This window comes from Diabrotica undecimpunctata, chromosome 2 (assembly GCF_040954645.1).
Source record: "Diabrotica undecimpunctata isolate CICGRU chromosome 2, icDiaUnde3, whole genome shotgun sequence".
NCBI classification, from domain to species: domain Eukaryota; kingdom Metazoa; phylum Arthropoda; class Insecta; order Coleoptera; family Chrysomelidae; genus Diabrotica; species Diabrotica undecimpunctata.
The window spans coordinates 132440732-132450676 of NC_092804.1; the positions used below are offsets into that span (position 1 = coordinate 132440732).

The 9945-nt window shown below is 30.6% G+C and overlaps 1 protein-coding gene across 6 annotated transcripts in view; it reads left to right on the forward strand.

Annotated features, from left to right (window-relative positions):
* Positions 1-9508, forward strand: part of LOC140434899 (leucine-rich repeat flightless-interacting protein 2) — a 134432-nt gene extending 124924 nt beyond the window's left edge. For all 6 annotated transcript variants that reach the window (XM_072523518.1, XM_072523519.1, XM_072523515.1 and 3 more), the window contains one exon: positions 75-9508. In XM_072523518.1, the coding sequence (XP_072379619.1) occupies positions 75-185 (111 nt within the window). In that variant the 3' untranslated portion in view covers positions 186-9508. The remainder of the gene's footprint in view (positions 1-74) is intronic.
* Positions 9509-9945: the final 437 nt, after the last annotated feature.

A 9945-nucleotide genomic window follows, 5' to 3' on the forward strand; every position in this document is an offset into this window, starting at 1 on the left:
TCTATTTAGTTTAAAAATACTGTAACATTTTTTACTGTTTTTATTATATAATTAACATTTTCTTTCTTTTTTAGGCAAGAGACGCGCTTAGTCGAGCTGAAGAACTTGAAACTGCAAATTCGCATTTGATTAAGCGATTAGATAAATTAAAAAATGCCAAATCGGCCTTACTGAAAGAACTGTAGTTCAGTGTACTACTTAACTAGGCACTCTATTTAAATTTAAGATTAAAAACCTTCTAGGGTTTTTACTTCTCCAAAAATTCGTACGTAATCAATTATTTTGAAATTAAACGATTTTATCAACTATCGACTATGCAGAATGTTTCAAATATTTTTAACAGAGTTGAAGTTTTATATTTTATGTTAGGAAAATTGTTATAAAATATATAAATTTGAAGTTCTTTTTATTTGTAAGTACACATTTACATAAACTGTCACACTGCGACTAGTATTAATTTCATCGACTTTATGCTTATTATTGTCATTTTTATTAAATGTATTTAACTAGTGAATATTCGAGTAAGTTTCGGATTATCAGTTGAAATAGAGATATAGTTAGTCGGTATTTTTGGCATTAGTTTTGTCATTGATAACTTAAAAAATAGTCGATTTCTTTTATTAGCTGGTGTTTTACGATGTCAAATACAGACTGCCAACGCGTTGTTCTCCTGCGCGTGTATATAGTGGATGAATCTATATGTAATCTAGGATGTAAAATTACTCTTCAGTGCTACCTGGAGGCGAGCTACCACAAAAAAGATAACGCTAAAACACGCTTGGTACCAATGTTCACGGTTGTCGTTTGAACAATTAAATTAATTTATAATAATAATATAGCCTAATGAGAACATACAAAGTTAGCTCTACAACGATTAACAACGCTCTACCTAAATCTACCGAATAAGTGATTCGATAATGTTTTATTAAGAGACATAAAGATGATCACAACAGACACTTGGAACGGAATGCCTTTTTATAGCAGATGAAAATCTATGTTTCAAGGTTAATTGTTTATTATTGTCCTCTAAAAATTAGTACGTTTTATAAAATCTTTTCGAAGAATAACTAAGCAGTGTCTTATTCCCTGCAGCTCAGTAAAGAATAATTAAAAACTTTAAATGACTAACGACAAAGGTCGGAATAAAAGGCATAAATATTAACGTCTTAATTTATCTAAATGTGCCAAAGTCTATATATCAGATTATTTATAAAACCAGCACTTACAAGGAAAAGGTCTTATATCTCCTGATAACTGCCAGTGTCTGACAACATCGCACTTACTTACAGCGATCTCGCACAACTTAACTTTTACTACAAATAAAATAATTGCGTTTGCGAACTAAAAATGTTTTTTAGGGTAGACAGATAATAATTATACCCTTCCAAGAGCGTTCCTAAAACAGTTGCTAGTTCGAGCGAAGATACTAAGGTTAGCAAACAGGACCGGACGTGGCCAATTTGACTAGTCATACATCCGCGCCCCTTGCTACTGTTATTGCAAGCCACTACTTTGTAAAATCCGTGAGTTTGTACTATGAATAAAAACTAGTTCCGAATATTTCCAGGGAGAGTGTTACTTTCAAAACTGATAAATATTATTAGATCAAAAACATATTTTGACAATTGGTACAAACAGCAGGATAAAGCTAAAGTTCAAACCAAACCCTTCTTTCAGTGCGTTAATTTTGACGTCATATAGGATTTTAAAAATGTCGCGAATCATTGCATGACATTTTAAATCTGACAGTTGCCAGAATCGTAATCAGCCAGATATGAAAAGGTTAGTGCTTTTAACACTTATTGCAATTTTGAATAAAAACAAATCAATAGTGTTTATTGTATTTATAAAAAATAGTTCTTTGATTTGTATAGTCGTATAGATTGAAAGTCTCTGGAACATCGAGCAAAAAGACAAAACAGGAATCTAATCGTTATGAAAAGGAGACCAAAATTCATAAAAATGGCATTTTAATATGGCGGATATATCTGGAAATGCAAAGGCGCCAAATTTAAATTTTAATACACTTCACAATAATCATACAGTGGTGTAGGCGTTCTAATTTATCTAATGGAATTAGTATAAAGTTTGAAAATTTTAATATAATGATTGTTTTAATTAGGAAAATATTTCATGTTTTTTTATAAGGTCATAAAACAGTAGCTATAAAATATTTTTCAGAATGTGTCTTAGACAAGAAAGTTTTAATTAAATAATAACGATAATAGTCTAAACATATCACGAAAGACTATTTGTTTCACAATGTGCAATATATTTGGTGAATTCACAATATCAGAAAATGAATCTCAGGAACAATTATTTCAAGCATGCAATAAGCTGTCATTAATAGAATTTTGCACAGCAAATGTTCCTGGAAGGCAGTCAAACCTGTATTGTTACCAAAAATATAAACTTATATAAACTGAACTAAGTGCTTTTCTTCAAAATCAAATTAATATTTTAATACAAACATTCTATATACACGAGTTCTGATATGTTCATATTTATTGGTTAATGTAGGTCCAAGATTAGCACATACTGAATCACTCGTCACAGAATAGCTAGCATCTGTTTGAATACCTTCATTTGATAATCTTCGTAACGTTGGTAACGACACTACTAACGCCTAGGCAACACACATATACATATCTTGGCATATTTAAAACATTTTAATGAAAAAATAAATAAATATAAATTACAATTTTCAGAAAATACCAACTTGGATGACAAATGTCAATTTACCCGTTGACATTGTAAAGTACTTTCACGATCGAGTACTTTTACGTCAAATTATCGTTATTCGCATCATGGGTTATCGATTTAGCGTATTCTAAAAGTCAACCAATTATACATCCGTAAGTAGAACTCGCTTTAATATGCAACTACGTATATTAATTAAATTCTATGTATAATAATCACGGACGTTCTGTAACGCAGTGAAAGAGGGGTTTGATTTTAATTATACGTCAAGTTCCTGGAACAAGCCAAAAGGCCAAAAAAAGAAAAGGTGAGATCACAGAATACACTACTCAACAAGAAGGGAAAGCTTTGTCGGTACTTTTTATGTTCGTAGAACAGAAATTTCGGAGAGAGAATGACAGTTACACTACTTAGTACACTAAGAAAAGTAATGAGAAAGTCGTTCAAGACAGTAGTAAAGTTATCGTTACACTGAGAAACAAAGTAATTATTAAAACTAATGTTTTTTAAGTAGATCTGTTTTGTATGAATTGTATTTTGTTTTTGTAAAATTTAATATAACCCATATATCGATTCTGTACTGATAGGTAAAAAGGTCTTAAGTCAAAAATATCGATTTGTTTTTTTTTAACAAACAAATTAACGTACTAAAAGTATTTTAGTACGTTAAAAAACCGATAAAAAGCGATTGAATTTGAGAGTTAATTTCAAAATAGAGTTAATATTGATATGATTCAAGATATAAATATATAGAGAGATGGAATTAAAGAAACCGACTCCACAAAGAGATAAAGGCAAAGAGAATGATGAACGTTAATAAAGATAGCCGATACTTAATTGAAATTATTTTTGTTTTTTTTTTTTTTTTATTTAAGAATACATTAAAATATGTTGAGTATTTGGAATACTTTGTATGTCGATCGTTTTAACACATTTAACCTGCTATTACAAAATGAAATTGTTTACTTCCATTGTTTTGTAAAAAATAGGTTTCAAGTTATTTATTTGAAATTTAAATATTGTCAATACGTCTGTATTTATTTGTTAGTTAGGAATATATGTTGGAAAAAGGTGTAAAATATCTGTAACAAACCATTAACCTTATGAAATATAAAATCGAACCAAAATAAAATAAGTTATATCAACATAGTTTTTTAAATACTGCTCACCCATTTAAATAATCATAAAAGTACCTACTGAATAAAATAAACGTACAATATACTTTTTCATAAATAAGAAATAGAATAAAATAATATCTACTTTCGTCTTGTTATAAAAATTTCACTGTTTAATAATGGTTAACTAATTAACTTGTTAGTTTTAATAACATGGTTAAATTAAACGCATGGATTTTGAGTACAAAAAGTCAATAAATCCAACATTGCCGAACGAGTTAAAGAAATCGCTTAGCTAGTTAAGAGTAATACGTGTGAAATTGAAGTTAAAGCCAATTATTATTAAACATTTCAAGCGGCTTGAAAAAAGTAAAACTTATCCCCAATAAATGAACGAATACTGGCGAAATATTTACCTTCTTGATTGGCCATGATCCCATGAGTAAACAATTGTTCTAAATCTAAATCTAAATCTAAATCTGTCTGTTCTAAATTTGCTAGGTGTTAGTTACCCGCTAAGTATTAGTTATAAGCAAAATGGAAGGTAGTACAACCATAATGAAAAATAAATGGAGATTAGTTGGGCATGCAGCACTGATGGACAATATAGAAATAATCACAAAGGAAGCTACAGAAAGAGAAAAAATAAAACGAGACTGACAGTGGTCAGATGGTACGACAACATCAGGAAGACAGCTGGTAAAAAAACTAATAAGCACGGCACAAAACTGAAATATATGGAACATATGGAATGGGTGTATCTCCAAAAATAGGCGGACGAAAATAGTGGATAAAAAAGAAATATTAGTCAGTTATTATTTCAAATCAAGTTAAAATTTGCATTGATTCCTAAAATAGTAATTCTTAAATAATAATTTTGTGTACATAGAAATAAACACATACATATTTGCAAGTAGCTCTCATTCCATATTTTTGTTAATTTTGACATGCAAAACGAATAGTAATAGGAATAGAATTATTTAAACAAATATTTTTGTATATGAAATACAATTTAAACGATACAACGGCATTCGTGTACATACCAACTGAGAGTTTCATAATCAGCAATTTTCTCATATCATCATAACCCAGACATTTCTTCATATTTTGATACTATTTGTTGATAAGTATGAGAATTTTAGTTTGAGGAAAAACTTATATCCAAATAAAAAATAGAATTTTAAGTTTTGATAAGAAAATACTTCGAAAAGTGATAGGTATATATATTTCGAATGGAATAATAATAAAATTATATTACTTTTATTATTTTAAAATCTTCAAAAAGTCTGAAACTATTTTCTTTTGGCATGTCTAAATTAGATATTTATATGGGATTAAGCCACAATTGATTCTAATGAAAATTACATTTTATAATTGTTATTTAACGTTGCGATCTCCACTCCGGAAATCCGGTGACTTACTTGGCCTCGACCTTGTAGATAAATAGCCATACTTTGAGTTGAAAATTCTGAGGGTAGTGTTTGCTTAGGATGATATCAAATTCTGATTGTTTTCGATGTTTATTTATGTTTATGTATTATATGTTTTATTTTGTGTTGTATATGTATTATGTATAATTGTAGATGTCTCTGACATTCCGTTAAATTCTCTAATAATGGCATATTTTTATTGCTGACTTCTTTAGTAATGGCAACCAGAGCCTGCTACATTCTGCTGATGGGTTTGCTATGTCTGTTTCTTTTATGACTATTGATGCATCTATCCATTGTACTTTGTTCCCATTGTCCCAGGCATGTTTGCGTATCTGTCATTTGTCAGTCTCTATTTGTGATTTATGTTTTATGGTCGTTTATCCTGGCACTTAGTGGTCTTGCAGTTTCTCCCACATAGAAATTGTTGTATTCACAGAATATTTTATAGATGCATTTCTGTGATACCTTGTGTGTGTTGGTAGGTTTCGTTTTAGACAGAATAGATCTCAGTGTATTGGTTGTTTTAAATGTTGTTGTTGTGATGATTAGATTTTATAATAATTTTAATGTAAAAGTTAATCAGTTTTAATATAAATATTTTAAAAAAATGTACTGAGTAAAATAAACGTGTATTATTATTCAACTGTTATTATCTTTGTCTTGAATTGCATCAATGGCAAGTGAACAAGTCAGTAATAAGTATTGTCCAAGAATAATTGCATTGCCGCAGTGTAAAGTTGCTGCTATTCAGACAGACTTGCGCTCGACACCGTTTCATTGCCACGCCTTACTTATCCAGTGCTGCTAAGATGTTTAATTTTTAACCTGTGGGACTAAATTAAACCATAATAATTAGCGTTTGCCGGTCGAACAACTTTTTATTATATGTCCGTGCTAGAACTATTACATGATTTTGCCTGGTATTAATCGATGGTTATACATTTCAAGATATGTGGTGTTTGTCTAAAATAAACTAATGCCCCATATTCTTCGTATTACGATTTCGTTTCTGGGAATATACCACAATATTATTGGATTGTTCTGTATCGTAAACTTTCTGTCTTCGTTCGCATGAAATGAACACGTAATGTGATGTACTCTATTTTATGTTGTAAATTTAATAGAGTCATACTTTTGGCATGTTTACATATGCCCTAGATGTGTTTTTATCTGCAATATTCATCACATATGGATGCAATATTCTCTTATCACGTCACATATGAAATATACGTTATTTTTTGTCCACCCATGTATACATACATACATTCTCAGCGCTACAACTCGTGGTTGATTTTGACTTTTTCAATCGCTTTTGATGGTCTTCTCTTTGACTCTTCTGTTATACCGTACATAATAGTTCTCTGGGGACATTCTTTCCACATTTCCAAGATACGCTAGTCTTCTCGGTTTTACACACCTAACTATGTCCTCTTGTCTATCAACTCTTAAAGATTAAAATTTCTTTCAATGCTCTACGAAAGCCATAGATCCTTCGAAGCATGTTTCTTTAAAAAATTGGAAGAGAGAACTCTTCTGTCTTTGTCGTGCACCAGGTTTCAGAAGTGAAAATAACTGGTCTTATCAAAGTCTTCTACAACTTAATTTTAGTTTATCTGGAGAGTAATGTTGACTTTGTTTAGTAGCTTTACGTTAGCGAAGTACGTACTGTTTGCCGTCAGTATTCTTTTTAAGTAAAATCCTTCAATATTAAAATCTTTCAAAGTTAATGTTCTGAGGGTTTCTTGTAGCTTGATCAGCAGATATTATCAAATATTTGATTTTCTCTCCATTTATTTTCAAGCTCACCATTTTCTTTGATCTTAAACAGCGTTTAAGATATTTTTAAACTAGCAATACAGGTACTGGGACAACTAGTACAATGTCGGATGCTTTTTTTCACTTTTGATGCTTCTATTTACCCTCCTTCTCATGACTGCCACGTGAAGAGCCATATTAAGAAGGTCACCAGACGGAAAATACCCTTGCCGTATTCCCATATTTAACAAAAAAAGTATTTTTTATAAATTACTCAGATTCACTGTGGATCAGTAAACGACATAAAATTCCGTTGTCGCATCGGCTTTGATAATGTCTGTCCCAATTGCAGACGAAACATCAGGTAGAAATAATTTCAGACTGCGGACTATAATTTACAATTTCATGCTAGTACCTCGAATCATACGTCCTATTGTAGTTAGGTATTGTTGCCGTGTTTTGCACTACATTGCGAAAAAGGTAAATTTAAACTCAGAGGTGTCTGAGTATAAATTTTAGAAAGGTACTTTGAAATTATGAGCAAAAAATTACAAAAATGCAATATATTCTAAATTATTGTTTACATTTATAATAAAAATGACATAACTGTGCCTTTTACGGTATGTATTCCATTTATGCAGATATTTTACACCTATAGCGCATTTTTATTATTTTTTGTAAATACTTGTAATTTTATCACGCCTCAGGATTTAAAGTGTCCATACAATTTTTGATACATATTTTGTGTTACCCTAGCTGCTTAATTTGGACTGATGTTTGGGCTTTTTAAAGTTTGACACAAAATGTCGACAAATGCAAAAGAATATTTTTGAGATCTACTATTTTTAATTCTAACTAGGTTTTTACCCCAGCTCTGGTAACAACATTAGTTGGTAATTATGCTTGGAATCTAAACGTTGAAGATTATAGCACTATTTACGCGTATTTTTTTTTTGAAAAACCTGACAAACTCACAATGTTGGACCTAATGGTATTTCGTCAATCCATATGTCGTGAGAATGATATTAAAACCAAACAGTAGAACAGCTTAATAGAGGTGAAATACTTTATATCGATCTCAATTTTATCAAAATTAAAGTTGAATATAACATTTCTTGTCTGTATACAGAGTCAGTAGTTTTATATCAATTTTATTAAACGTTTTGTGTAGTTATCGATGTGGTTTGCAGTATGTAATACATAGTGTATTTAACGGTATTGTATATCAAAGGAAAAATTACAAGAAAAAAGTGGAGAATGTGGACACATCTAATAATTATTAACGAATGACAAGACACTTTCATATATTATTTGCTGAAATACAAAGAACCGACAAAAAAAATTTAACTTACCTAGTATATCCCAGTATTTCCGTCTTATAACGCTATTAATTTTTCCTCATAGCCATTGTTACACTCAACAACACATGTTTATAGACCTGATATCCTGCTATCAACTACCTACCGACTCTGTTTTAAAACCGCTACAAAAAACGAGACACTAGGGACCGCTGTGTGTTTTACACTATTCCATGACATCGATCCATTTAATGATTCGGTTAAAACCGCCGTGTCTGTACCCTAAGCGAAGCGCCACAGAAGTGTAATCATTATTCGTGCGGGATCCCGCAGTTCCGCACACATTTCATATGTCTATCTTAGCTATTGCGCCTGATATTTACAACATTAATCAGGGAGCGAATCCTTCCTTACAAATACGTAGACCAGTTTATTTCTAAGAAACATACAAATTTTAGTCTATAATTTTTGCCGCGCTAGATTGATGATTATCATTAATTCTGGATGGACATACCAAGTAGACATATTTGGAGCTCTAATCTTACAATTACCTTGACTGTTAGAATTACTTTAACTAAAAACCAAATTAGTGTAACATAAATTAATATTATATGTTTAAATATGTAAAGTTATACCTAAAACTAGTTTTTGACCAAGTAAATAGTGATTTACCTACTAAATTTGAATTATCAAATAGATAAAATATTCTTTGTGCAACTTGCTTCTTTTTATTAAGTGAAAGCTCAATGAATGGTGAGTAGGCTCAAAAAACTGGTAGGTCAAGGTGTCAAAATTATACTTGGAATTATTTTTTTTAATAAATAAGACTTACAGCAATTCCTAAGTTAGGAATGTTTGTTTTAAAGTTTTTTCAACTGTGCTCAAAATTTACTCAATATTAACTTAGATAAAATACTTGTTTCCTAAATGTTTTGTGACCTATCGGTTAAAAGTACTACAAGCACTTTGGTCAGCTTGTGGTTTATTAATTTACTAAATAAAAAAAAATGAAAAATTTATTATTAGAGCCTTCATTAAAAAAAGTTTGTACTATTTTTATTTTTAATCAATTTCCTAACAGCAAAATGCAAGTAACGCTTAAATAAATATATGTACATATGAAATATGTGATTTTTGTGTATACATCTATAATCTTTTTGGTAAAAGGTAATTTTAAAAAATATATAAATAAACTAATTTATAGAAATTTTGTTTTATTTAGTTTTATATTTTTATGAATGAAATCTCTTGGGTATAAGGTAAGTATACTAAATCCTACTCACGCTGGTTCCTAATTGTCTGACATGTGTGATCTTTGATCTTTGTACCAAACAACCACCAATTTTCTTTTGAACATTTTAACGAGATCCCTGGCTAGACAGACCCTACAGGTTCCAATTTTAGCATCTGGTATAGCCATAGTTGGGATTCAGACCAATATTAAGAAGCCGTTGTTAACTCCCGTCCTCTACAATTTAGTCTACTAATGTTTTCGTGATGTTCCGCTTATTGTCCATGTGACGTGCCTCAGTCTTTATATATTCCCCTTTGGTCTCAGACATGTGGAAGTAGTTGTCTCAGACCTTCATGGGCGGCTGATTCGGAGCCCAAGATTATCCAGCGCTCTAGCCTATTTCTGCTCTA